The following is a 27099-nucleotide window of genomic DNA, read 5'->3' as shown; positions in this document are numbered from 1 at the left end:
CAATCTCAGTGTGAACAAAGGTACTCATAATATTCTATTCCATATGACCTACTGAGCACTAACGCATCTAAGCTACTCTATTCCCTTTCTCCTCCCCCCTCAACAGTGCCATTGTAATCTCTGCAACGGCCAATCCACTCTGGCTCTGATTCTCAACCGTCGAAGCTCCAACATGAGGCGTCAAAACAACATTCGGCAACGCCAGCAACTCCGGGTATGCCTCAATAGTAGGAGGCTCAGCCTTCATGGCATCAAGGCCAGCACCAAACAGCTTTCCGTTTTTCAACGCAGTTAACAATGCATCCTCGTCAACGATGCCTCCTCGAGCACAGTTGATTAGAATTGTACCATCCTTCATGGCGTTGAACTCTGCGGTCGAGATGATATTTTCCGTGTCTTTGGTGAGAGGGAGATGAAGAGTTACGACATCTGATGCACTCAAAAGATCATGCAGCTTTGAAACCTGGCGAAACCTGGTCTCCCCGAACGTGCTCAACCACTGTTTCCCATCTGAGAAGGGGTCATAAGCAACGATACTGCCCTCCATAGCTCCAACCCACTTCTTCGCAACAGCGAGCCCAATATTTCCCATTCCAATAACTCCCAGTGTCTTCTTGAACAAGCTTTTCCCCAGCGTCTGACTCCTCACAATAGCCTCGCCATTTCTCGTCCGGCGGTCAATTTCAGCAACTCGTCGTGACAGCGTCAAAGCCAGTGCGAGTGTAAGCTCAGCAACCGCTTCTCCATTCAAACCGGGGGTGTTGTAGACTTTTATACCCGCGGCGACAGCTGCTTTGAGATCGATGTTGTCGACGCCAACGCCTTGCTTGACGATGTACTTCAACTTCTTGCATTTGGACAGTTCATCTACGCCGAGGCGGGTCTCGCTGCGTAGCATAACTGCAGTGGCATTTTCATTATACTGGTTCTTGCTTTGGTCTGTTGGGAGGACGACATTAATGTCGGATGATTGCTGCAGCGCCGCGATGGCGTCTGGATGGTATGGGTCTAGTACGTAGACAGTTGGTTTGGAGTCAGCCATAACGACAAGTGAAAGATAGGAAAGTACTTGACATGACGATTAACGCACTTGTATGCTGTGGAATTAGGATACAATTTATATATACAGCAATCTTATGTTTGGCTGTATTTTGCATGCAGGTGTCTTCCGGGATGCTCTCCCGGAAACTGTCCCGGGCATTCTCCCGGAAACCTGCCGAGAGACCAATGTAGCCATATCAACCCGCCATAAATTCTTTAAAAATTTCCTTCTCAGACAATACTATATATAAATACTTCTAATCAACATCAATGAGTATTACAAGGCCATTTCAGAAGGTTCTCATTGCCAGCCGAGCTCCATTCCAACATTACCTCTCCACAACCGCAACGTTATCCACCATGGTAACTCCAGACCTTTCGCTGGCCGAAAAGCTTCGCTCATACTCGACGTAAGTATCAAAAAAGAAGGTCATAGTAATGAATGGTACTTATCTGAACGCCGGTGCAGGTGCGATGTTTCAGACGCGTTGCTCAAAGTAGGCGTTCCTCATGGCGGCTTTCTTCCCAACTTGAGCATGTGGTCACCTCTGCGACAAGAAGGCGATAGAAAGCTCATTGGACCTGCGTATACTGTCAAGTTTGTCCGCAACACTCAGACTAACGCGCCAAAGCTCAAAGAGCATTATGTACGCTCCAACTTCCTTGATATGAGCCATTTTTAACGGCCTGTAGATTGATACTATCCCAAAAGACCATGTCGTCTTTATCTCAGCGCCCCATGGCATCTTCAACGCTGTGTACGGCGGTTTGATGAGCACCCGTGCCAAATACTCTGGAGCTGTCGGCACGGTTGTTGACGGTACTTTTCGAGATTTGCAGGATCATCGCAAATTAGACTACCCAGTAGGTCGGCTAGATCATAGTTTCGGTTTCTCCTAACAAATTCAAGGTTTTCGCTCGCAATGTTGGTACGCCGAGCTTCTATGAGGTTGCGCGCCCCAGTGAGGTACGTGATATTCACCAAATACAGGGCGCTCATGACTAACGCATTGTAGATCAATGTGCCTGTGATGTTGCAGGACCCTGCCCTTGACGTGACAATTAATCCTGGAGATATCATATTTGGAGATTTAAATGGCGTTGTTTGCGTGCCTCAGGATGCGCTGTCCAAGATCATTGAGATCCTACCAGCACAAACTGAGGCTGATGATAACATGGCACGGGATATCGCGCAAGGCAAGACTTTCACAGCGGCAAAGAAAGAGTATCGTTGAGGATCTCAAGGAGGGACCTCAGACTATATCCACATAGTTATAGAAATACAGAGATTTGTATTACTGGTTTGTAATTCTGAATAGAATAGCCTCAGGGTAGCACGGAAATGACAGCTTATAAGCGGTAATACTCGGAGACGGCCGGATTTAGATAAGCAAGATAAGCGAATTAACGTTAGCGGGCTCACAACAACAACCCAAAAATGTTGAAGAGACCGCCCAAGCTATAAAAAGTTGCCCTAGAAGGAACCTATATCTTTTTTATACCTCCAATTCATCTATCCAGTTTCATCAGTCACCTTATCCAATATGACCGCGTTGCGATGGGGAATGCTCGGAACGAGCTTCATCTCCGACGTCGTGGCCCGCTCCATCCTCGCCAGCCAAAACTCCACCATCGCCGCCGTCTTTGGCCGCAATGAAGCCCGCCTAACCGCATTCGCCGACAAACATGGCATTGCGGAGCGAAACACTTCGATCGATGAGCTACTTGACAAGGCTGACATAGACGTCGTGTACGTCGGTCTGCCGAATCATATGCACACCCCCGCAGTTCTTGCGGCTGCTAAGCGAGGCAAGGCGATCTTGTCTGAGAAGTCGCTTGCGACGACGATGGAGGATGCGAAAGCAATTGAGAAAGCTGTGAAAGATGCGGGTGTGTTCTTTCTGGAGGGGCTTATGTACCTTACTCATCCGTTGATGAAGAAGACTCAGGAATTGCTGCTTGAAGACAAGATTGGGACGGTGAAAGGTGTATCGGGGTACTACTCTGCCAATATTTGGAAGAAGGCGAATCCACTGAGCATGGGGACAATTTACAACCTGGGATGCTATCCGGTCTCACTGCTGCACTTCGTCATTGAGACGGCGTTTGGCAGCGATGCATTCGCAAAGCGTCAATTGCACGGCTTCGGCAATATCTCAACAGAAGGCAGTGTCCATGTCCGCGACGCATCACTGACAGTCCGCTTCGACAACGGCGTTCTTGCAACCTTGCAGTCAACTGACAGCTACGGCAACGATTCATCCTTCGCAATTCTTGGAGATAAAGGCAGGATCAGATTCATCACGAACCCTTGGCTGCCAATTGCAGGGGACAACATCATCGAGATCAAAACCTACAGCGGTTCAACGGAGCAAATCATTGTACCTGCAGACATGGACGCGTTTGGATATCAGGTGAACAAGGTGGAAGAGTATTTATCCCGCGGAGTTAAAACAGCTGAACGGCCTTCGCCGAATGTTGATCAAAGCGTTGAGATCATGGGGCTTTTGACGGAGTGGGAGGCTTTGGTTCAGAGTCAGTACAAATGATAGCAAGAATCATCAATTGAGGTCATGGTCCAAAGGCAGAATCATCCAAGACACGTTCCTGGTACAATAATGACGTTTTACTGAATCAATTCTTCGTGTTTCTCCCGCTAAACAGAATCGGGCACTGTAAATGGTGGTGACGTCAGCGTTACCCGCTCATATCCGACGTCTTCCAAAGGCCTCTATGACGGTATTTATTCAGTCACAATGCCCAGTTCCATTTTGTTTCACTTTTTTCTACTCAATTGAACGATAAATATAAACATGTCCGGTCTTGCCGCTTTTCGATCTGGGAGGAGTGATGAGCTGCGTGGTCTTGCAGAGGAGCACTTTCAGCATGAGTATGTCGCCTGAAAATGGGGTCTAAATTGATACTGACGATGAGTAGCTTGAACGACGACGATCGCGAGATTTTGAGACGCGCAGGGAGTAAAGTGTCAACCCATGCCAAACTCGGATCGCTGCTCGGTGTTGGCCTGGGCGTCTTGGCTGCTTTTCGACTGCGAAAGATGCGATTGACTTACTTCAATGCCTTCAGAGCCATGGAGAAGCCCGTCGAGGTCAGATTTGCGGATGGTCGTACCGGTACGTCATGCCTTGTCGCAAGCATCATACGGAATATTGACCTTATTTGTAGAACCCATTCCCGATATCACAGCCCATCTCACACCATCCAAGTGGGGTGACGCAGCCACATACTTCTTCTTCTCCGTCGGAGGTTTATTCATCGGTGGTGAAGCTGGTCTTCTTACAGGCACGGCGTCGGCGTCACGCACTATTGTGAAGAACCCTGAGGCCAAGGAGCGGATAGAGAAGGCGTGGAAGAACTATCGCATTGATGTGATGAAGCAGGAGATCAAGAAGTTGGAGGGAAAGTCAAAGCTTGAACAGCTCTTCAGCTCATGAGGCAAGGTGTATGATGTAGGTAATATTTGCGTCGAGCATACTGTCATGTTGGGATTGTAAATATTGTTGAACGTGTCGGATACAGGACCGAAAAGCACAACCGAGGTTCATTGACTTAATGGTATCAAAAAACAAAGTCGAATGATACAATGTGTTTCTTAGTAAAGATAACACAGCGGGTTGTTGGAGCTTCCGAGACATTCGAGGCCGAAAACTGAGAATCATGCACCAAAATGGACATATGGAACTCAGTGCAATGGGTCATTCTGCACACCAGGAATACCTTGTCCGTCGTCTTCATCAAGAGAGATGATATTTCTCTCGACGTCAATGTCCCTCTTCTCCTCCCCTGGCCCGTTCTCTACTGGATTCGTTGCCTTCTCAGCAACATAGGCCTCACCAAGCCACTGATCTCTCTTCTGTTTCGTAGCTACATGAACACCACGGCACACAGTCTCATCCGACATGTCTCCCCTAAGAATTTCCTCATCTATAATAGCAGCCATATCAACACAAGACTGATCGTTGACCTCCCACAGAGTCCCGATTACATGCCGGAAACCTGCTAATTGACAAGCGCTAATAAGATGAATACCTTCATCAAAGAGCTTTTCGCTTTTGATCTGTCCTGTACCGCAGGCAGATAAATACGCAAGGAAGGGGCCCTCCCGATGTAGATTGAGCTCGAGGAGGCTTGCGACTGTAAGGGGCTCTGTCTGCCAGTCCTTCAGGTATAGCTGGCTTTTGGAAGGATCGGTTGTATCAGTGTATCCGTGCCCTGCGAAGTGGAAGATCTTGCACTTTCGCAGGTGTGATAACACATCTTCTCTAATAGGCTCAGGCTCAACAGGCTCGAGCTTCATTTGGCGACAGATATCTCGCAGCACATTGACTTCTCTATCTGCAAAGGCCAATCTTCGGTGACCGGGTGTTTCGCCAGCAGACACCAATAGTGCCTCGTTGTTAAAAACAGGCGCCGTCCTCCGACTTTGCACAATAGCTGATACTGAGGTGGCGTACGACGACATGATTCTGTCCATGACCGTCTCACCGTTTCGCTGACTGTGACGCCCTGCAGCATGGATAGGAAACGTACTCAAAGAGCCAGTCAAAACCCACCAAACTCTCTGCATCTCCCCATCCCGAGGTACTTCAGTGAACCCCAGTGCATTGAGTACGGGCTCAGCAACTGCATCCCAAAGCCATTCAAGAACCTTGAGACTTCCACGTCCTAACGACCCATACTTCGAGTCGATATCGAATTGATTTAACTTATGGAGGGGAATGGCACTGAAATCATCCTGCTGAATGATTATTGCGTCGCAAGTAAGAGGGCCAACAATGACGACAATCACCGGACCCAGGGCGGCCGCACTTCGCATTCGCTCCTCATCTTCAGGCCGCGAGAAGTTCTTAAAGCCCGGCTTTGAGCGTGTATCCTTTAATAATGATGAAATGTGCTCCCCTACATCATATCTTTCGGTTATCTCGTTTCCCCAAACCTCTTCGCCTAGTGAAAAGTCGGATTGCGGAGCGTAACCTGTGTCGAGTTGCTCTCGAAGACGGTTATACCTGCCGGCTAGTTCTGGGAAACCCCTCTCCATATCTCTGATATCAGCTTGAAGCACATTGATGGACGATGCCATGACTCCTCGAGCCAACTCAAGCGATTGAAGGGCAGTTGCTGCACTCTTCCCCACTTCCAAGGCAAGTGATGCTGTTTCAGTGCCCAGACCTAAAAGCTTACTGGCTTCGCGCTGTATATCAGTGTTTTGCAGTGAAAGCGGTCTGAAGAGTGACAGATGATTGATGGTTTCGGCACCAGCCTTATATGCTTCGTTCCAATCGCGCTTCAGGACGCAACCCTGCATCAGGGAGTAACCAGCCTGAACACGAAGAAACATGGGGGCTCTAAACTCATGTAGGGTGAGTCGATACAGGTGAATAGCTTCCTCGACGTCACCGGTTGATTTCGACTCAAAATATCGAAGTTGAAGTCTGTCTGCAAGATTGAAATGACGTAGGGCTTTGTGTGGATGGCTATCGGGCGTGGCAGCGAGGGTGTCTCTCCCGATTCGGATTGCCTCTTCGAGGCGCTTCGTATTCCTAGTCTTGTTATATGCCTCAGTATATACCCCACCGAGGTTGCTCAGTCGGATAGCACGCCCAGTGTCACCCTCAACCGTCAAACCCACGGCTTCTCTAGCAACACGAATCGCTTGTTGAAAGTCATCATCATGTCCTGTTTGTCTATATCGAAGACTCAAAATGATTCCAATGTTTCCAAGCGATCGGGCTCGACTCTTCTGTTTTGTTGGCAAATGATCAAGAATCTGATCCATCAGCACTTTGGCGGCCTGGAAATCAGCTTCTTCCAGGGTCTGAGAATACTTCTCTCCCAGCCTATCGCACAGGGACTGCAGTCTTCGTTGTCGATCATTCGAGTTTATTGGAGTGTCGTCAACAGCTTGTTGGCACGCTCTTATACTATCATCGAGATCTGCCGTTGTTCCAGTCCTCAAGTATCTTTGAACAAGGCGATGACTGAGAATCCATACATTTCTTGCATGGTCCTCGGTGCTTTGATCTGGGATGTTGACGATGTACTCTGAGACTCGAATTGCTTCCTCCAGATACTCTCTATGTCCGAATGACAAATATCCTTTGAATAAGGTATTATCGTAGCTCCGCAGCCGTGATCTAAGTTTGGGATGATCGACGGTTGTGGCCGAGATAATGCCCTTGTGCATCTTGAATACCTGTTCCAAGTCATCTTCTTTGTGGAGTCTGATTGCCTGTTTGCCGATGAAATGACAAGCGGATTGTAGGATTGTCGCATACGGCGGACCATCCTTTTCCACGGCGCCCACGGCCTCGAATGATAACCGAGAAGCTTCTCTAGCATCGCTTTCACAATCTGTCGCATCGCAACGAAGGCTCAGGCCAAACGCGAGGCCAATGAGCCACTCAGCTCTCCTGGTATCGTTTATGGAAGAACCATCGATAACTTGCCTCAGAAAGGTGATGGACTCGTCAAGAACACTCAAAACCCCATTTGGCCGTGATAAAAGGTAATGCTTCCGAAGCGCATGTGCAAGCAAAGCGGCCGTCGAATAAAAATCGGGGTCGTCGTGTGTTATGCTCTCCAAGTTGTTTTTCAGGTTTGCAATCGCCGCGTCCAAATCCTCCAAGGTCAGGCTGTCTGTTAAATCATCTGCCATGGTTCAAAGCTTTCGGAAGGCTCGATGATGGAAAATCTGGTGATGTACTATCCGCCAGTATTGCTAGGCCAGGACTAGTGACGTAGGCAGTTTGTCAAACATGGTCTCAAATGCAACCTTCCGCTATAATCGATGATGACAGTTGAAAGCAGGCTCCCGACAGATAAAGGCGTCGGCATAAAACCCCTCACGACAGAAAGGTGGCATCCCCTCACTGGCTGGAACACCTGGGTGTGGTGAACTCGAACGGATGAGGGTCGCTAATACTCGTGCGAGTACATTAACAATGCCAGGCCTTCTTTACAAGGACAGCCTGCGTCACCTAGCCGACAGCGACACCAACGAACGTCTAGTTCCTCAAACACTGGCTCGTTGTCAACGCTACGGGGTAATTGGGAACCGAGCAGGACATCACATAATCCAGACATAACTCCAGATATGACACTAGAGGAGTGGTTAGCCAGACAAACTCACCGGCGAGCATCTAGATCAAAAGATCTACCCCCAGGCACATCATCAAACTATGGTCAACCTACAGCCTATCAGCCTGTGACGTCGAGTGGACATGGCTTCACCCAGACTACGGGCGCTCAACCGTTATCAAATTATCAGCCCCCAACAGGAGTCCAACAGAACGTGATCCCCCAAGCACCTTCTTGGCAAACCCCTCCACTTCAACAACCGTCATACCATCGAGGCTATACAGCTAGCAACCCAGCTCCCAGTCTCACAACGACATCTAGACAAGGTAACTCTACCGACTCTACTAGTACCGAGTCCAGCGAGGATGAATACGTTGGCGATCTAGGCTCTCCGTCAAGAGGAAGCCGAAGGCTGTTTCATGAGGCTGTCGGGAGTGCCGCGGCCCATAGTAACACAGACTCTGCCCGAAGACAAAGATCGCATCATCGGTCTACCTCAGGAAGTGTAAAGGATCAGCCAACTCTAAATCCAAGTCAGGCAACGAGAAGGCAAACATCCTCCAGACACAGACGATCGTCTTCAGATACCACTACTACTGCAGCGCGAAGTGGTCGTCTACTGCGAGCAGGAGGGCTAGTGTTACCAAACCCCGCAGACAGGCTCCCTCAACAGATGGTAGCCCCTCAACAGTCCCAGCCATATAGGCCATGGACTCCACTGCCTCCGCCGAGTGAGCTAAATGCGCCAGCATATGGATTTCCTCCGCGTAATTCTCAGAGCCGACCTTATGCTGGGTACGGCCAATCAGACCCATCACAGATTCGATATCCAACTGGAGGAGCACCGCCGACTACAGGGACGATGACGGCACAGTTACAGCAACTAAGTTTCAACCAATCCAACGAACAGAGAGCTTCCATGGGCTCGGGCTCAGGATTACCAATGTCATGGGCCCCTCTTCGCTATTCGCAACAACCCTACGGTCGGCGAGCAAGTAGCCCAGACACACGTGTAAGCCCATCTCAGAACACTGCCCCCCGGCGGATGTCAACGCCGCCTCTAGGAGTCAACATCACGCCAAGCGCGTCCACATATTCCTACAGCCATCAGCCAACACGGACCACCAGAAGGGGCGCGAGCCCGGGCCGTTCAGGACCTCAGGGTTATCGTACCCCGCGTCAATCCGGGACGCTAGCTCCACCTGGAAGTACCAGTTCAACTTTAAGCTCGTCAGTGTTTCCAAGCGGCGGTCATGCCAGACAACCTGGTGCTCCAAGAGGAAGAGACCCAAGACCACTGAGAGCTGAGAATTATGGGGCGTCAAGCCAGGTTCGAAATTTGACACCGCCGCGAAGCTTCAGAGGGAGAAGGTAATGAGCATAGAAGCAGCTGTTTGGGAAGATTGGGTCATAGGCTGCAAGAATAAGACGATGACTTCAATGAGGTATATCCGGGAGATTAGCATTTCTTCACTGATTATTACCTATTAATCTTCGTACTCTTGAGTATATCAGTCTTGATGGCAAACAGCCGAGCTGACATCTTTTTCTTTTCAGTACGGATGAGACCGCTCAATTCTACCAGTTTACAGAAATAATCGGGTATGAGAGGAAACCAATGCCTATTATCAAGAAAATCATACGAAAGGGATGCAATAGTTATAAAATGTGCAGTTACTTGTATATAACTCGATTACGAATAGATTTAATTCCCAAGACCTTGAATATTATGCGTAGCCTGCGAGATGTGTGCATACGGGCCGAAAACTTACTCTGAATAGGCAATTGGCCGCCAAGCCTGGGCTATCCGATAGGTTTCCCACTGTTGAATGACCATTGCCGCCCCTAACTAAGGGCACGCCTTATACAGTATAACTGAGGAAGAGAACATCAAAGACGACTTACATCTTTAAAATGGATATTTCAATACTATCAACGACAGTAATCTATCTCAGATTTGCTTATTCTGAGGTCCGGGTAGTACTGGACTTCTGTCTGTGTTGGGCTGTCCCGATACTGCGCGTCATCCAGGTGGTTATTATTGGTTAGTTCTGCCAAAGCATGCATGAGAATTTTGATGCCCAACCAGCCCAACAAAAGAATCCCTCATAAGGTAGAATCTGTATAGTATTCCTGGGTATGCAGATAATTTTATTTATTCTTTCACTGCAAATATGGACACTGATACACAACATATATAGGCCGAATCTACTTTAAAAGAGCTGCACGCATATGCCAAGCTACTCTTCCTCCGCAGTGGTCGCCAATTTGAAGACAAAGTCTTATATCAAGAGCTTGAAGAAGAACTATCCCTAGACGAATCCAGTACCGACGGCAAATCTTCAAAGAATGCGCCACTTGGCAACCTTGATACGGACCGACTGGGTCGCGAGTTTCTGGATAGACTGCCCGAGACAATTTCTGCAAAGAAAGGAGGCCGCCATGTTGTTGCTAGCTATATGTTCTACTGGCCTGATAAGGTCAAGGTTCTTATAGCGATAAATTTGGGATTCGCTGAAGGGGATGTACTATCTAAGTTCTTGGACAACTTGTGTATCTCCCTGAAGGGTATTGCTGTGGCTCCAGGTTCGAAACGAACAAAAACGGTTTTAACATACTACTGCTAATAAAAAATTTGACAGACAATGAGACTGAGAAGCACATGGATACACTCTGGAATATGTTACTTCGTCACCAGTACCCAAGGCTGCAAGCCGCCATCGTCGATTTGCGTCGAATCATGAAAAACTTCGAGCACCTCCTTCCGCAGCGCTTCAGTTCACAGTCAACTCATAATGCTGTCCTTCCACACATAGATGGTGTTACGCTAGGGTTCGAGACTTGCCTGAAATTGCTTGCACAGTTACTTTTTGGTGATAATGACTCGGATTTACAACGACACGACAGCCTTGTGACTTTAAGTAATGCTCTCTATCGAAATTTTCCAGCCGACAAGTTCCAGGCTCTTGGTCCGCAAGGTAAATTTCTACGCCGAGAAATTGGTTTCTTGGGCCGTCTACGGACTTCATTCAAGGTCCTTGTTGCTGCTGCGACGCAACTATCTGGTTTTGACGACCTGTCCCTTATTCCCGTGGTAAAACCAAAAATTCGAAAGAAACTATATTGTCAGGAATGGAGCCCGGCCAAAACATTTCGATCACTCAACATTGAACTAAGTGATGCGGCGGTCGGGAAGCTAATGAACTCTCCAAACTCGAAGGCGAAATGGACGAAGAATAAATTAATCATCGACTTTTGTCGACTCAGTTCGCCGACTCGGGAGGTACACGCTGAGGCCCAGCTCATAGCCTTCACCCTCAGCAACCCTGACGAAATTGCCAATGGAAAAAGGTTCGACTACATTGGCTGTAGCAGGTATATCTGTCTGCAATGTTCCAAATTCTTGCGCTGCTTCCCAGGGCTGAGAACACGGGGTTGTCACGGCAAGTTATACAACCACAGCTGGACTCTTCCTCTGGGGGACAGCTTGGGGAAGGAAGAACAGCAGGAACTGTACCGAGCTGCGAGAGAAGTTACATCGTGGATGCGAAAGAAGCTAGTGGGCAGCCCGATAACATCGCGTAATAGAAAACCAGAGGTCAAAGAATCAACGATTGGCGACAGTCTCATCTCAATGCTGCAGATAAGCCAAGAAAGTCACCCGCAGAGTCACGCTGTATCGGAGCATCTCCGCCGGCAACGAGCTCAAAGTTCTAATGGGAAATCAAGACATGATAGGTTAGTCATTAACTGTGCTGGTAATACAATACTCGTATTCATTTGCTGCGTACTAAGAAGGATTTTGATTAGACTCCTGGATTATGTCCAAGATGAGGAAACATCGAGAGTCGAAGCTCAAGATGAGACCTTTGAAGAAAGCACTAAAGCATTATGTAGTACATGCTGGAAGGCAAGCACTAGACCATGCTCTCGCTGTCGACAAGGCCCGTTCTGCAACGAGAAATGCGAGCGGAAAATGCCATTGTCACACCTCCTCAAATGCAATATGCGGCAAGTTACTTCGGCAGATTATCTCTATCAGGATGTCCTTGAAGATATAGTTCCTACAGATCCCCAGGTACGACAGGACTACTGGCTCGACCGATGCCAAACTTCGCATGAAGAATCGCATCTGTTGGGGCTTTTCGCCGGACTTCTCCGTTACCATCATTATCCCATTACACGTGAAGAACTTCAACAGTGGAGGTCAGACTTAGGTGGCAACGCATATCTCGTGACAAAGATAGTTGAGAAATTCGAGGAGCTTCCTAAGGGCAGCACAGGCGGCTACTTCCCTTGGTTTCTCAGACACCGCAAGCGCTTCGAGCTAACAGCTAACGATAAGTCCATTCCACATAGACCACGTCCTGAGAGGCAATTACAAAACATGCAGGACAAAGCCCGGAAGTATCTAGCCCCAGAAGACCAGAACAAGGACTTTAACGACTTGAGTCCCTTTTCGAAGATGCATTGCTTTGCCTTCTACGGTATTACCATAGTCAACTCCTATCCGCCTCCGATGAATCTAAACAGCTGTTATTGGTTCGACTTTGGTTTCGTTGTATGCCAGGACCGACATGAGGAAGAAACCCTTGGCAGAATGTACAATACCATGCTATTCGGATCATTATCCCGACTTGAGTACGAAGAGAGTCTCCAGTCCTCAATTCCGGCTACATTCACGGAGAAGAAAGACCCTGCCTGTGCCTTCGACGAATTCTGAGAGGCGTGGGAAAAAAGAGACCTGATGACCATTTTCAGCAGGTGTTGGCCGGTTTCCACAACCCAAAAGCCTTTTCGAACCGCTGAGAACAATATCCTGGGTCGCTTACGAGTATTCATTGAGGCAGAAGCTCCCCGACCGTCCATTTGGAAGCTGCGTCATTTTCTCGCTATAGACGATATTTCCGTGGAGTCTGCTGTGGCAGAACTTGCTGAAGCAGCCAAAGATTATGGATTTTCCGAAACTCTAGACACGAGAACTACTATAGAGTTAAAAGAGTTTTATATGAAGCTTTTCAAAGAGGCAGAGCCGTTGGAAATCCACACTGGGCGAATGGAAGGCATCTTGCTGCAATTCGCAGAGCGACATGTTGATGGCACGACCCTACGCGTAAAGAAGGTACTTCAGAGTCTTCAATCAATCGCGTTAAAATGGAGATAGCAAGTATATTATTTAAGTAATTAGTCACGTAAGAACTTGAAGACTGACGGCTAGATATTATAGGTCATTAAATACATTAATTAAAGTTCCCTTAACATTAGAGTATATTAAATATAGGCTTAATGTAAAAAGTAATATTTAATATTTAATATCTTTAATTATAACATAACGCCTTATATAGTTAAGACTCTACTATTACTTATATTATCAATCTAATTTATGATAAAGGAAAAAGTAATACTTAATATAGAATTTAATTTTAGTAAGTAAAATAAAAAGATTTATAGAATTATAGCTATTAGTAATTATAATAGGTTAGATATTAAAATACTATTTAAAAGGTCTCTTAAATATAAGTTCTATACCTACAGCCTTCTTATATTACCGCACAGTCTAGATTTATATGTAAAACATCTTAAAATACTGTCTTGCACTTTACTGCCTTTAGGAAGCAGTACTGTACTAAAGATATCTAGACAGCCAGCGAGTTATCGCCATTATAGATTACCAGAAGGGATATTGAGACCTTAAGTTCTCATTTATAGTAACTACTATCAGTCAATAATATCACCACCGCTTATATATCTCAGTCCAACTCTAAACTCTACAGTATTTCCAAGATGTCATACCTGACGGGTCTAGTAGGCAAAGAGGAGGGAATCCAAATCCGCTGAGGATAGAAGCAGATGGTACATCAGGCCAGGGGCGTGGACCACTGAGGGGAACCTGGAGGAGAAGGAAGTAATGTTAAGAGTGATATGTAGGAGGATTGATAGGATCAGTAACGAAATTTGAGTCGCCTCCATGCCAGCGTCACTGATATGCACATGGGCAGGGTGCGTTTTGAGGCATATTTTCTAGGCTGTATATATACATGGAATTCATCAATCTGTTTTCGCTACTCTAGCCGTGCCTTCGATACTTTTGCCATCTGCTCCATCTCTTTGATATCTCCAAATTCTCCATGAATTACACCCGAGTCCACGTCATGCCGACAGCTTAATAATACAAGAGCCGAAGATTTCCACAGCGGCACCTCATGCTTCCTCGCAGTGCCTACTATCGTAAAGACTGCAAATATCAATGCAGATAGCTCTAAAACCGTAGGGCCAATCAACCAATACCACCGGATGAACACAAAAATCTGGTTTTCTCTTAAAACTCCTTTGGCTAGCTTCTCGTTTGGCCCTGAACGGAGATAGTCTGTCATGCCCCGTGCCATGTTATCGAAAGCACGTGTGAGGTTAGTATTTCCATCCAAGGCGGCACTAAGTCCGGGGTTGTTATTCTTTGCGCTTCCGCTTACAAATTCGGATTGGAAGGTGGTGGACTCGAAAAAGGCTTGCAGTGCCTCAATGTCGACGATGGATATCTTGAACGGAGGTAGGCTAGAAGTCTTGTTGCTAGTGAGATGAGTTCGAGCCATCGGATTCTCCCAGGACCAATTGGCATGTTTAATATCCCTTTCAGCAACCTTTCCGAAAGAAAAGGTGCTACCGTTCGCTTCGGCCCTAGGGTACTCGTACGCAGTAAATCCGACGGCACATTCCGTGATATTGATGTCAGTAGCGTTGAAACTGGTATCATAGCCTGATCTCCAAACAGCGATCCTCACAATGTCATCCAGCGTCGTGGTGATATTATCGGGATGAGCCAGATGAGTACGTGTAGCGTTGATTCGGAAAGTGGTTTGGGAGTCGGTCCGCACATGTTGAGTTGTAAGTGTGATGTTTCCCGGCGTTGTGAAATTACAGTTGCGATCAAACATCATCCCTGGCCTCCCTTCTGGCTTGATACAATGCTTTGTTTCCAACGTCGACATGGTGACGTTCTTGCACGTACTCTTAAAGCCCAAGGATACATACGGGTCCCTCCAGAGACAGGCGCCACCGCAGTTAAACACAGGAATGGAACTTATATCGTAAAGGCCTTGGAGAATAGCTGATTGCATTTGTGTATCCGGTAGTATCTCTAGAATTGACCGTCAGTTTATTACTTGTACCATTGCATCTTGGTAGCTTACCGGACTGAGCACCCGTTGTCATGTTTCTATCGTAAGCGTGTGCATATCCAAAAGTCGAGTCGTTACTTGGGACATCTACCATCTTGGGTTCTAGGCTAACCACAGCCTGAGAGAGTGGAGAGAAGCCCAGACGGAGAATCGTTATGAAGGCTCCCAATGTTGCAAGATTCCATGGAAGTCTGCAGATAAGGAGGATAGCTCCAAGTGGCCCTCGACTGGCCTCATCAAATCTCTCGACATCGTATACGCTTTGCGAAGATCGTCTGAAGTGAAGCCATTTAAGCTGTCCTATAAAAGCGCTGACATTGTGCATCATAGCCGCCGTACAGGCAGTGGACATAATGGCGATGATTGTGTTTATAGAGATTGAAAGGGGCCATTCGGAATAAGGCTTGTTGCGCATGCTGCAAAATATAGCAACCATGCCGGAGAACAAGAGAAGAGTTGTGAAAGACGAGAGGAGTTCCAGGCCCCAGCCGTCAGTGGAAAAGGTTCCATGACGAACGTAGCTGCGTTTACGAGATGATTCGCTGGTGGGATTCAATTCAATCTCATCTGTGTCTACATCGCGAGCCGGTGTCGCCTCGTAACGATGGGTGTTAGGCTGCATCGTGCTGTTACGGTATGTGAGATACGAAGACAGTCAAAGGCTGAAAGACACTCTACTCTGGCTCGAGGGCATTAAATAGGAAAGGTCGAGTCCAAGAACACCACATGTGCGAGAAGCCTTTTTTCAGCCCACGTACTGAAATATCCAATGAGAACTACAGTTGCGTTGCACATGAAACTGCGCCTTGACGCCAAGCGCTTATCACTGCAAGTTGAACCAATCTTGGGAAGCGAGTTGAAGTGGGGGCTACAGCTGAGACTACATGTGCAGCTTGGCAATAAGGCTGAGCGAAAGTACAAAGGTGGTTGAGGTAACAGGCAGAAACTGAGTATTATTTGGTCGTGTACAGTGGCAACATTCTTTCTTAATCATAGAAGGTTACTGAGACACAGCCATGACTACAATGCAAGGTGTAAGCGCCAATCCAAATTAAGATTATGTTAGGTCATCTGCATCCTTCGTGTGGACAAGCCTCTAAGAATAGTAGCGGCCCGGTTCGGCCCTCTCTACCCTATGTTAACGTACAGTATTCCATAAGATTCATGACAGATAGCTGCGTATGGGTGAATCAGCCAGAAAGTCCCTTCCTCTGACCTGGATCTCGTTAAACAGTTGATGGGCTGCGGGGTGAGGTCATAGAAACCCAATATCAACAGTGTTAGAAGTTTCAGTGGTTAGAAACTGCTCAGGTCAGTTTCCACTTACGGTATCACATCCAATGATCGGAGAAATGCAACGCCCTACTGCCAAAGATTGACATGCAACCTTCCTCCACAGTTGACTCCAGGGTTTGGGCTCACATAGTGAGTTAACACTACGGCGATTACTTTAATTGGAGAATACGACTATGAGTCGATGAAATCCCCGACTTGACAGTAACAAATGGGAATTAGGGTGAAGGTGGGATAGATGTGTCCAGCCGCAGTGGAAAAGTGGGACGATATAATCTTGCGAATTCTGGAATATAGTTGACAGACGAGAAGAGGCCGTTGTGCTTACATGAATAACACGTGATAAACTAACGTTTCAGATAAGAGGTCAATACCAGTAACCATTTGATTTATATTTCCAGGGGCTACTGGAAACAAAAATACGAAACACGCAACAGAACAGCCCAAAGCGCATCCGCCTCGTTCTTCGCATTCCCGCCAGAGCCCGTAAACGAACCCGAGATTACACATAGAGCAAGCGCTTAGAAAAGGGAGTGCACCGCCACGGAGTCTGTGGGGATTGTAAAGCGGCCCCTTAAATATGTTTTTTTGAGCTACTATAAAGTCTGTTTACGATGTTCAATAATAACATTCTTCTGATATTTATCTAAAAACTCTTTCATAACGCCTTTTACTCTTACAACCGTTTGTATTAGACTTCTGAGTCTCGTCGGAATTTTACCCAACTTCCGAAGCTTTCAATCATGTCTGGCACAGCAGCAGGAGATGGTGATGCTATTTTCAAGCTCTACCGGTATGACCCGTCCATGGCGGCGGCTGTCATCTTCATCATCCTCTTTCTGATGGTCACCGGACTGCATACGTATCAATTAATTAGGACAAAGACGTGGTTCTTTTCTTGCTTCGTCATCGGTGGTTTCAGTAAGTCTCTTCCCCAGGGGCGTTCCGAGTCCCTACTATCAGACTAATGCCTAAATAGTGCAAGTCATTGGTTACGTTGGTGTAGGTTTCCTTATCGTTAAAACCTTCCACTTCTAACCTCATCCCAGAGGGCAGTGTCTGCCAGCGAAAGTCCCAACTGGACTGTGAAACCTTATGTGGTCCAGACTCTGCTGTTGCTTATCTCACCAGCCCTGTTCGCGGCAAGCATTTACATGATCCTCGGACGTATCATCATTATTACCGATGGCGAGCGGCACTCACCTATCAAGAGGGTATGGCTAACAAAGATCTTCGTCGTCGGTGATGTCGCGTCATTCATTCTTCAAGGCGCAGGTGAGTTTACTCCTTGACCTTCCGTTCTCCGAAATTCCTCTGACAGCTCGTAGGTGGTGGCATGATGGCAGGTGGATCCCTCGATGCTCTGCACAATGGCGAACGTATCGTCATTATAGGTCTCATCGTGCAAATTGTCTTCTTCTCGCTATTTGCTGTCACCGCAGCCGTGTTTCACATGAGGCTCGTGGGTTCTATATCCGCAAAGGCCGCTGTATCAGGCATCCCTTGGCAGAGGTATCTTTATACACTGTACATCGCCTCTGCCCTCATTCTTGTACGGTCTGTCTTTCGCCTGATCGAATACGCACAGGGGAACGCTGGCTATCTCATCTCTCATGAGGCGTACATGTACATCTTCGACAGTATTTTAATGTTTCTTGCCATGGTCTTGTTCACCTGGGAGCATCCGAGTCAGCTGAATGCTAAGCTGAACGGGGGAGGAACTGCTGTTAGGTATGGGATTCGATTATATTGGGAGAAGTAGAGTCATGGAGGATCGTAGCTATCAAGGACTCTGTCGAGGCCAGAAGTTCGAACACTGTTTAGAAGGTCGGTGGAATGTGAATTGAAAAGTACTGAGCATCTGTGGATGATAAATACCAACATGGGATTTTCTCTTTGCCCTTCAGATCCAGATGAATAAATGCCCTGCAAAGAAAGGTTTCTCACAACCTCACAACATTAGACACAATCCACAGCTATACTGCAATTTCTATTTTATCTCGAAATATAATAGTTACCGACTGACAGTGAAAACGATGTAGCTGTGGATACGTGGCATGCTTAATGACCTGCGAGACTCTTGCGTCCTTATTTCACGCGTGACTCTGTAACTGAGACTTTTTGAAAATAGTACCGATAAGCAGCATCTGCAGGTGCCTTTGCTTGGAAGTAGCAGATAACAAAGAATGTGAAACAGTATTAAGATTACGTGGCCCAAATATCGCAAATTTTAAACATCAGTCGACACCATCCCAATGCTAATAGCTAATCCTCCCCATAAAACAAACAGCTCCCACTTTTACTCAAACCAACAAGCATGTCTACTGCCCCTTGATCAAGAAGAAGTTGTCTCATCGAAGACACAAGGCTCAAGGTCGTATTGCTCGCCATCTTTGTATTGAAGGTGGTCCACATACCAAATAAGGAAGATAACCATGACGATAGCCATCAACACAGCATCAAAAATATAGAGAAAGACCTCGTGGGAAATTAAGTAGCCGCCGTTGCCCTGGAGATATTCGACGACACGAAAGATGCTTCGAACCAGGATGATGATGCTGACAGTATACAAGACATTAAGGTCGAGTCTCCATGGGAATGCATTCTCTGTGGCGGCCAGTGTTTGGTTCTTGAGGAACTTCCTGTTGAATAGCCCAGCGGTAATAACGAAGAAACCGAACACCACAATTTGAACGAACAAACCGGCAAGGATGATCTTTTCACCCCTATCATACGCCTCGATGGTACCAGATGCCTGGATACCGCCTCCGGCTGCTTGGAGCGAAAAGGACACGATGTCACCACAGACAAAGACCTTTGTCAGCCATCGAACGGGAATCAATGAGAGATGTTGAGCTCGAAGGGAGATGATGATTCGGCCGAGGATCATGTAGATCGAGGCGGCGAAGAGAGCGGGTGCAACGAGGATAAGAATCGCTTGAACGCTGTAGGCAGGCACAGAGTCCTTGTTGTTATGGGATACAATTCGCGCAGCATAACCGATGGTTTCGACTACGAGGCACATGTTAGGGACATTCATCAGTGAGTTGGAGTCCGGGGGGACGTACAAGCACCGCCGATTGTGAACGGAATGAAATACCAAGCTCGGGCTTTGTAGAGGCGCCATAGATGAAGGCAGGAAAGTATCGCGAAGATGACGGTGGCGACGATGGCTGCTGGGAATGAAGGCGTGTACCGGTACAGCTTAAAGTCCAGCTTGCCGTCGGCAAGCGTGTCAATCCGTGGGAATAGCTCCATCATTGCTGGTGACGTTGACTGAAGTGCTCTCGAGGTTGATTCACGGGTTATTTCGAGCAAAGGGAGGCATGGGTTTTATCGAAAACACAAAATCATCGCTCAATGGTTGAGAATACGAAAGGAGAAAGTGGTTGGTCATTTTAGGGAGAACATACCGGTCCAGCTGCCACCTCTACACGAGGGCCGTATCCCTTTGTTATTTTCGCATCTCGCATTCTATGCGAACCTAAGAAGTGGATGACGTGCAACATTGTTTCGTTCTCAGCTTACGGACACTGGACACTGATATCCACAACTCGTTTCGGAAGCGAGAGAGAGTAACGGGAACGAGAAACGAGAGCACGGACCGTAAGCAAGAACCTTGCAGTTATTTATCCACGGATCACGGCCTCTTGGGCATTAGCTAGGTATCTGTAAACAACAACAGGTTTTAATGCTTCGGTAACCATCCGATCTCCTCCATCGGCCATACTAGATAAGTAAGATACATCTCGCCCACAGACGAGTATATCTTGGTCATGATATGGTTAACCCAACCGTTCAGCCACCATTGACCAGGCAATTTGTGTAACAAGACGCAAAAGTAAGAAAGCACCACAAGAGCTTCCTCTTCTTCATCTGCCACAAACTTGAGGAAATCTTTTGCCAATACGAGCCAAGAAAAGATGTCCACTAGATCATTTTCACCTTCAACTTCATGGAAAACACCATATGTCTGGTTCAATGCTTGGATCGCATCGTGGTAAATGGCCCGCCGCTCCAGATCTGCGACTCTCTCATCTATAAACTGCCGCACCTGCTGCATGTAGTCTGTTTCAAAGGTCTGCAGTCGCAGATCCAGACGCTTCCGAGCCTTGTTCAAAAGGGCTGAGAAAGGCCCGCCTAAGAGGGTGCTCTGAGCCAACTCCATAATGCTCGTACACCCTTTTATCAGGACTACCCAAGGAGGATACGGTCCATCATCGTGCTCTGGAGTTTGGGCGAAGGCTGGTATGGATATTAGTGAGATCAGCAAGCGAAGTCAGGGGACTGACAATAATAGATTGTTAGAATCGAAAAAGCAAACAGATGCTGGGCATTCCTTTCATTGTACGCGTCGATAAACCCAGCTGCGATGCTAAGCGCCTGGTTATGGTACGTTATCGCTCTTTCACGGAGAAATTCTCTCCTCTCCACCGAAAAGTGGCTGAGGTGAAGTGCTGATACGGACAAGACCGCCAGCATGGCGTAGTCACAGTTAAGGCAAAGCCTGACGATCCGAATGCGCCAGAGATCCCTTATCACCGAGTCATTACTGAGAGTGGCGTAGGTCGACGTGCAGAAATTATGCATGAGCTCCAAGTCCAGTAAACCCAGATTCGGTGCTGCTACTGATGCTTGCGGTGACGGCGCTGGGGAGGCATAGTGCCTGGTATGCAGTGGTAGAGTGTAGTGGCACTCTTCACCTCGTCTCTCACAGTGAGCGCAAATAGGCTTCTCTTCTCCACACTAGAACGACGAAAAGAAGAGATTGGGATTAGTCAACGGCCCCTGATTGCATGCTGAAGGAGGGATTGAAGTGAGACTGACTTTGATTCGTCTGTGCTTGCAGGTCTGACAACCCAGCCGCGATTTTCTGTGGCCTCGTTTCGTCTTGGAACCTCGGAGCATCGAGGTTCCGGACCTAGGCAACGAGGTTGGCGTGCTACTCGACATGGCCAATGCCAATGATCTGGAGTTTTGGGGAGCCAAAGTTAAAAGGCTCCGGATGGAAAACGAGAACGAGAAAATGAGAAAGGAAGCGACTGGAATAAAAAGCAATTGTCCGCCCAGTGTCCGCGTACTACCAGGGTGTATACCCCTGCAATCCCTCGGCACACAATGGCTTTCAATTGGGCGTAGCTTTGGCTGTGGACATCACCGGATATAGTGCAAAGGTTCCCGGAGGCTTGGCCTCGCAACCTCGTTTAACCTCGTTTTCGTTCCGCTATGCGAGTGCGGAAATGGCTACTTGCCTGTCTTCGAATCCGCCCGGATACCAACTGCGGGGGAAGCAAAAAAGGTTGCCTGATACAGTGGGGAGCGAATTATGAGGTCAAGCGTGTGATGCAAGTATTAAATGTCAGGTGTTCTGATGCAACAGATTTTGAACAACATGCTTTGGCGACATAGACAGGATCGAAAAAAACAATCAAAGCATATAGATTAACACTTTAATCTATTTACTATTTCTATTTTCCTTGAGCTTCCACTGCACCGCACAGCATAGTTCGTACAAAATTGACAACACTGGTGTGACCACTCCTCTTTCGCGACCTTCTCGGACTACCTCCCTGATGATATTCTCGTGTTCGATAAAATTACCCTGAAGCCCAGTTTATTAGAAATCAACTATTATCTGCATTGGGCGAAGACTTTACCTTTTCCAGATCTATTTGCATGCTCGGAGTAATGCTCTCATCTATCGGGTTACTATTGACTGTATCATTGATGATATTCTCTGGAAGCTCGTATCCTGCCCTTTTCGCTACAGCCAAAACTTCCTTCATCGCAGGTATTGCAAGAGTATCCACGACTCTGCCTGTTCTCTGTAGCTCGCCAGTATTCAAGCGAGTCAGCGCGCAGATCGGGTTGAAGGAAGCATTGTACACCAATTTGCTCCAGCGGTCGAGATCGACGTCTGGTTGGTATAGACATGTCGTCTTGCCTCCCTTGATGTAGATCTCTACAAAGCGCTTCGCCGCCGCTTCTTGTACCTTTGGATGCAAGGTCGGGTTATTAAAAGCTCCGATATGTAGCACGTCATTCTGCTTGTGCTCGATGACACCATGTGCGACTTCGTGGGCGTCGATTCTGCTGATACCGGATACAATAACATTATTCGGAAATTGATGGATAAACGGTCTTTCTATGTTTAGGCCATTTTGTATCAAGACGATGGCTGTATGGCCGGGTGTGACCGCAGGTGCGACGATATCGCATAACGTAGGGATGATGTCGGGAATATTCTTGGTGCAACAAACAATATAGTCGAATGGTCGGCCCTGTGCATCATATCTGCTCGGAATAGCATCCAGGCCTATTTCGCAAGTCAGCGGAACCTTTTCATCTTGTCTGAGGTTCTGGTTGAACATACTTTCAGTAGGCCGCCAATTGTGAATATCGCCATGCTGGCAAGACCTGATGGTAAATCCCTTGCTGCGTACGACTTCGAAATTGGACCGCAAGACGGACGTGACTTCCGCCAAATCTCCTCTTTCGAGATTTAGAGCAGCAATCGTACCAATGCCACCGCTGCCAATCAGTAGTACTCTGTCTTTAGGCGAAGTCATTATGCAGTGGCTCGACTTGTCTTGGCTAAGTTTCTAAGCCAGATGTCATGCAATTACAAGCAGGGGATTCGGTAATATCTATCTGGATGATTAATGTTTCTCCAGATGCGATTTGCGTTGAGAATGCCGCTGTATTATCCGGTTGTGCCAGTCGAGGTGCCGGGCTGTCTCCACAGTCCAAGCTCCGGGCTAAGGCCCCGCTTTCATCGCCGGCACATTCCAGTGCTCAGCTACCAATTCTTGCCTAGCGGTATTCCCACTCCTTGACAATGAACGTGCCGGTAAGCAGCGCTTGGCTGTACCAACATGGCTCGCCACTCTCTGGTTATCAGGACCGGCGCCAGCTTGTGTCGCATGCAATCGCGTTATCAATGGACGTCTTCTCAAAATATTGCTACCAATGTCCCTATCGGTGGAATACTCTACAAGAACCGCAAACACTTTGTGAAAAGCAACTCAAAGCATTCAAAATGGAAGTCGGCATAATCGGTTCTGGAATCATCGGGCTCACGTCTGCTCTCGCTCTCGTCGATGGCGGATACTCTGTAACCATCCTCGCCCGTGATTTACCTGGAGATGATTCATCTCAGCAGTGGGCAAGCCCATGGTAGGGATCACTCAGCCCCTGATGAATATTTCCTCAACTCTGACAAGTGTTGTGTAAAGGGCAGGTGCTGGCATTCTCCCCCACCCGGACTACAAAGGACATGATTTGCAGACCGACAGCTTCAAGTTTTACTGGGCACTCGCCCATCGTGACCCGACAAGTGGAGTACAGGTAAGTGGCCCTGGGCGCCATTTTCCCGCAAGGAGCACTGCTAAGTCAATTATCAGGTGGTAGATGTGACTGAATACTATGATGACCGAGACGACGATTCTACTATCTGGTACAAACGGATGGTCCCCAAGTATCGCCGTCTGCCATCGAAGGATCTTCCAGCAACCGCCAAAATTGGTTTCAAATATCAGTCTATGACCGTCAACCCAGCAGTATTCTTGCCCTGGATAAAGGCGGTATTAGACCGGAAAGGGGTTCGTTTCGTCCGCGCTGAAGTCAAGTCCATTGAGGAAGCCAGGTCAATTCTTGGGACCAAGATAATCGTCAACGCGTCAGGCCTTGGGGCTTTCCACCTTGTGAATGACCAAAAGGTGGTCGCTGTTCGTGGCCAGACGATGCTTGTCGAAAGTGATTCTCACGAAATGGTCATGTTTCAGGGCTCTCATTACACCTACCAGATCCCGCGGATGCACAGTGGCGGCGTGATTGTCGGGGGAGTCAGTCAGGCAGGCAACATGGATCAGAATGTTGACCCAGCAGTGCGGTCAGATATTTTACGACGAATGAAGCTCGTCGCTAATGATCTGTACCAGGATGTGGATCTGAGCAAGCATGTTATGAAAGATTTAGTTGGGTTTCGACCGAGTAGAGAAGGAGGATATCGACTGGAGCGGGAGGGCGAATTGATACACGCTTATGGTTTTAACACTCTTGGGTATACTTATAGCTACGGTGTGGCTTTGAAGATCCGAGACCTGATCACGTCTGCTACAGAGGAGGAGGCTGTGAGAAGTAAGCTCTGACATAACTTTGACCTTCTTAGATAGCCCTTTAGTTATGATTCTATTATAAATCTATTTAGCGACCAAAACAGGTGTCTACTGCAACATTATCCCGGTATAACCCTGATGATTGTAGTGTATTTGAATCTAAGGATTCTCATGGAAGAAAATTCAGATCTTCGTTGCTCTTTGTTCATAGGCAGTGACACCTATACTTGTTATCTAGATGCGTTATTTGCAGTTCAGACTTGTGACCGAGAGCTTAAACCAGCAGGGAGAACTTAGTCGGCCTACTTTGTAGCTAATCTGCACGACTGAATTTGAAAGGCACCCCTCAACTATCACCTATACGAACTCTTGACTAATAGCGAAAAGCTCAGGCATGGATAGGTGATACTAGAGCCTCTAAATATGACATTTAAATACTCCAAGCATCTGCCTATCTCTTCTTCTGGAATCAATTTATGATACATCCTTAGAGCCGAGATCCCTGAGTGTTCACTAAAGCCACGCATTCAATCTCCACCTCTAGATTCTTAGGCAGTGTTTTCACCGCTACACAGCTCCTGGCCGGCTTATGCGTGAAATAAGTCTCATAAACAGCATTGAACTCCGCAAAGTTCTTCATATCATCCAAGAAGACTGTGACCTTTGCCACGCGGCCGATGTCACTGCCGGCCGCTGATAAAACTGCCTGAACGCTCTTGCAGCAAGCATGCGTCTTATCTGTGATGCTGCCTTGGAGAGGCTTGCCGGTCGAGTCGATTGGAATCTGGCCTGAGAGGAAGACGTAAGAGCCTGCGACTACAGCTTGCGACTTGCGATATCAGTCAGTTATTAATGCTTTCAATTGCCCAGAGAGAATTTACATAGGGTCCGATAGCTGTCACAAACGATTAGCTTCTTTCTCTATGGCTGTTTGAGTTTTGGTGTTACTTACCTGGGCATCCCTCTGATGTTGAAATGGTGGTGAGGTCTGATGACATCTTCACTAGCCTGTTGGATGGATCTCGTAAAGATAGCCTCTTGTTTCACTTCAAGACGTGATTATGATATTGTACTCTAGGAAATCAGAGTACGTATGCTTTAACTATAAGAGGTCGTAGACTACATAGACCCTCGGCGTTATCAATGAGGGGGATTTATACTCCTGTCAAACCAGCTGGTACGGAGAAGCCGGTCCCTTGTTCGGTACTATGCGGGGAAATTTTGTAGAGCTGACTGAAGAATAGTATTGATGGGTGGCTCCACTACCACTGACAACTTTTAGCTCTCCCGGTACATCATACCGGTAATCATACCGGTAATCATACCGGCACGGATGCTCGGCCGGCACTCTTGTGAATATGTCTCCACTTGACCTCTCGCTTACACGCGGCGAGTCATAACAGTAATCACCAAATTAAAAAATGCAAATAGTGACTGTATGATCACGTAGGAGCTATTTCTTGGTAGTGTGAGAGTTGGTTCGTACCTAGTACATACAACAGGTTATTCATATTTCAGCAAATGTCCATCTAAAGAGCTGATTGTGGCGTCTTCTTATAGCGATATCTAAGCACTGGTGTTGTCTTTAAACTACTGCAAACAGAGAGACAAGCAATGACCAAACGAGAGTCGGGACAACATTATAAAATCTTGTAGCCAACGACTCCTCTTCCTGCACATCATTCTTCTCCCATTCCTCAGCCATACCAACTGCCTCATCATAATCTGGCCATGGCCTGACACCAGGCTTAATCCTAGAATTGGGGTCATCATCCTCCACAAATCCAACGTCGCCACGATACTTGGCGTCGCTTTCATTACTCCCTTTCCTATCAATCCTGAACCCACAGACCACCACCTCAGTATCATCCAGATCATCATCAAAATCATCCAGAGTCCCGGGCCAACAGTTCATATCAGGCGTCCAGACCCAGTATCCACGCTTGCCTTTGGGTATGACCCAGGATGAGTTTGTGTATGGTATGACTGCAGGTCGCTGCAAAGTGACGTACTCCATCGTTTTAGAGTCCGCTACATCTCGTGCTGCTTTGAGGATGCTTCTCTTATTCTTTAGGGAGGTATCGAGGGGTATACCGTCGGCCTGAATGATGGTTGAATTGGCGATAATGCCTATCTTGGTGCCCTGGATTCTGCAATTACCCCTGTTATCACCGTTTTTCTTTGCTCTCTCTGCAGTGCAGTTGACCAGCTCAGTGACACGAATGGAGCTGCCTTCATCAAAGTAGCCTTTGGAGTCATTTGGCGATTCTAGCTTAAAGGTCTGGCAGTTGCGCTTTGATAGCGAAAGCGATGCCGCTGGGAAGAATGTAAGGAAGAAGATTATAAACTTCATGACTGCAATTGCGGATTATATT

The 27099-nt window shown here is 47.4% G+C and overlaps 15 protein-coding genes across 15 annotated transcripts; 7 read left to right on the top strand and 8 right to left on the bottom strand.

The window, feature by feature from the left end:
- Positions 1-67: 67 nt before the first annotated feature.
- Positions 68-1042, bottom strand: FPRO_15604 (uncharacterized protein; the record flags this gene model as incomplete). Its single annotated transcript, XM_031220058.1, has 1 exon — positions 68-1042. The coding sequence occupies one exon, from the start codon at positions 1040-1042 to the stop codon at positions 68-70; it is 975 nt and encodes a 324-aa protein (XP_031085755.1).
- Positions 1043-1401: 359 nt separating this feature from the next.
- On the top strand, positions 1402-2276 carry FPRO_15605 (uncharacterized protein; the record flags this gene model as incomplete). Its single annotated transcript, XM_031220057.1, has 5 exons — positions 1402-1451; positions 1511-1688; positions 1735-1905; positions 1952-2008; positions 2058-2276. 5 exons carry the CDS (start codon positions 1402-1404, stop codon positions 2274-2276), a joined length of 675 nt encoding a protein of 224 aa, XP_031085754.1.
- Positions 2277-2585: 309 nt separating this feature from the next.
- Positions 2586-3590, top strand: FPRO_15606 (uncharacterized protein; the record flags this gene model as incomplete). Its single annotated transcript, XM_031220056.1, has 1 exon — positions 2586-3590. The coding sequence occupies one exon, from the start codon at positions 2586-2588 to the stop codon at positions 3588-3590; it is 1005 nt and encodes a 334-aa protein (XP_031085753.1).
- Positions 3591-3854: 264 nt separating this feature from the next.
- Positions 3855-4496, top strand: FPRO_15607 (uncharacterized protein; the record flags this gene model as incomplete). The annotated part of the gene is made up of 3 exons (XM_031220055.1): positions 3855-3931; positions 3979-4175; positions 4228-4496. The coding sequence occupies 3 exons, from the start codon at positions 3855-3857 to the stop codon at positions 4494-4496; spliced, it is 543 nt and encodes a 180-aa protein (XP_031085752.1).
- A 248-nt stretch (positions 4497-4744) lies between these two features.
- On the bottom strand, positions 4745-7717 carry FPRO_15608 (uncharacterized protein; the record flags this gene model as incomplete). The annotated part of the gene is made up of 1 exon (XM_031220054.1): positions 4745-7717. One exon carries the CDS (start codon positions 7715-7717, stop codon positions 4745-4747), a length of 2973 nt encoding a protein of 990 aa, XP_031085751.1.
- A 438-nt stretch (positions 7718-8155) lies between these two features.
- Positions 8156-9514, top strand: FPRO_15609 (uncharacterized protein; the record flags this gene model as incomplete). The annotated part of the gene is made up of 1 exon (XM_031220053.1): positions 8156-9514. The coding sequence occupies one exon, from the start codon at positions 8156-8158 to the stop codon at positions 9512-9514; it is 1359 nt and encodes a 452-aa protein (XP_031085750.1).
- Positions 9515-10801: 1287 nt separating this feature from the next.
- Positions 10802-12862, top strand: FPRO_15610 (uncharacterized protein; the record flags this gene model as incomplete). Its single annotated transcript, XM_031220052.1, has 2 exons — positions 10802-11877; positions 11950-12862. 2 exons carry the CDS (start codon positions 10802-10804, stop codon positions 12860-12862), a joined length of 1989 nt encoding a protein of 662 aa, XP_031085749.1.
- A 1339-nt stretch (positions 12863-14201) lies between these two features.
- On the bottom strand, positions 14202-15936 carry FPRO_15611 (uncharacterized protein; the record flags this gene model as incomplete). The annotated part of the gene is made up of 2 exons (XM_031220051.1): positions 14202-15274; positions 15327-15936. The coding sequence occupies 2 exons, from the start codon at positions 15934-15936 to the stop codon at positions 14202-14204; spliced, it is 1683 nt and encodes a 560-aa protein (XP_031085748.1).
- A 1414-nt stretch (positions 15937-17350) lies between these two features.
- Positions 17351-18369, top strand: FPRO_15612 (uncharacterized protein; the record flags this gene model as incomplete). Its single annotated transcript, XM_031220050.1, has 4 exons — positions 17351-17528; positions 17587-17609; positions 17657-17882; positions 17936-18369. The coding sequence occupies 4 exons, from the start codon at positions 17351-17353 to the stop codon at positions 18367-18369; spliced, it is 861 nt and encodes a 286-aa protein (XP_031085747.1).
- Positions 18370-18942: 573 nt separating this feature from the next.
- FPRO_15613 (uncharacterized protein) lies at positions 18943-19865 on the bottom strand (the record flags this gene model as incomplete). The annotated part of the gene is made up of 2 exons (XM_031220049.1): positions 18943-19619; positions 19676-19865. The coding sequence occupies 2 exons, from the start codon at positions 19863-19865 to the stop codon at positions 18943-18945; spliced, it is 867 nt and encodes a 288-aa protein (XP_031085746.1).
- Positions 19866-20295: 430 nt separating this feature from the next.
- Positions 20296-21560, bottom strand: FPRO_15614 (putative C6 transcription factor; the record flags this gene model as incomplete). Its single annotated transcript, XM_031220047.1, has 3 exons — positions 20296-20852; positions 20900-21353; positions 21435-21560. The coding sequence occupies 3 exons, from the start codon at positions 21558-21560 to the stop codon at positions 20296-20298; spliced, it is 1137 nt and encodes a 378-aa protein (XP_031085745.1).
- A 502-nt stretch (positions 21561-22062) lies between these two features.
- On the bottom strand, positions 22063-23176 carry FPRO_15615 (putative 2-dehydropantoate 2-reductase family protein; the record flags this gene model as incomplete). Its single annotated transcript, XM_031220046.1, has 3 exons — positions 22063-22209; positions 22265-22923; positions 22981-23176. 3 exons carry the CDS (start codon positions 23174-23176, stop codon positions 22063-22065), a joined length of 1002 nt encoding a protein of 333 aa, XP_031085744.1.
- Positions 23177-23646: 470 nt separating this feature from the next.
- On the top strand, positions 23647-24757 carry FPRO_15616 (uncharacterized protein; the record flags this gene model as incomplete). The annotated part of the gene is made up of 3 exons (XM_031220045.1): positions 23647-23783; positions 23843-23954; positions 24011-24757. 3 exons carry the CDS (start codon positions 23647-23649, stop codon positions 24755-24757), a joined length of 996 nt encoding a protein of 331 aa, XP_031085743.1.
- A 454-nt stretch (positions 24758-25211) lies between these two features.
- Positions 25212-25722, bottom strand: FPRO_15617 (putative BRT1 protein, down-regulated by mating factor B; the record flags this gene model as incomplete). Its single annotated transcript, XM_031220044.1, has 3 exons — positions 25212-25553; positions 25606-25619; positions 25677-25722. 3 exons carry the CDS (start codon positions 25720-25722, stop codon positions 25212-25214), a joined length of 402 nt encoding a protein of 133 aa, XP_031085742.1.
- Positions 25723-26309: 587 nt separating this feature from the next.
- FPRO_15618 (uncharacterized protein) lies at positions 26310-27077 on the bottom strand (the record flags this gene model as incomplete). The annotated part of the gene is made up of 1 exon (XM_031220043.1): positions 26310-27077. One exon carries the CDS (start codon positions 27075-27077, stop codon positions 26310-26312), a length of 768 nt encoding a protein of 255 aa, XP_031085741.1.
- Between the last annotated feature and the right edge of the window lie 22 nt (positions 27078-27099).

Source organism: Fusarium proliferatum, assembly GCF_900067095.1.
Source record: "Fusarium proliferatum ET1 genome assembly, contig: FPRO_scaffold009, whole genome shotgun sequence".
Lineage (NCBI taxonomy): Eukaryota > Fungi > Ascomycota > Sordariomycetes > Hypocreales > Nectriaceae > Fusarium > Fusarium proliferatum.
This window is presented reverse-complemented; position numbering and strand designations above follow the sequence as displayed.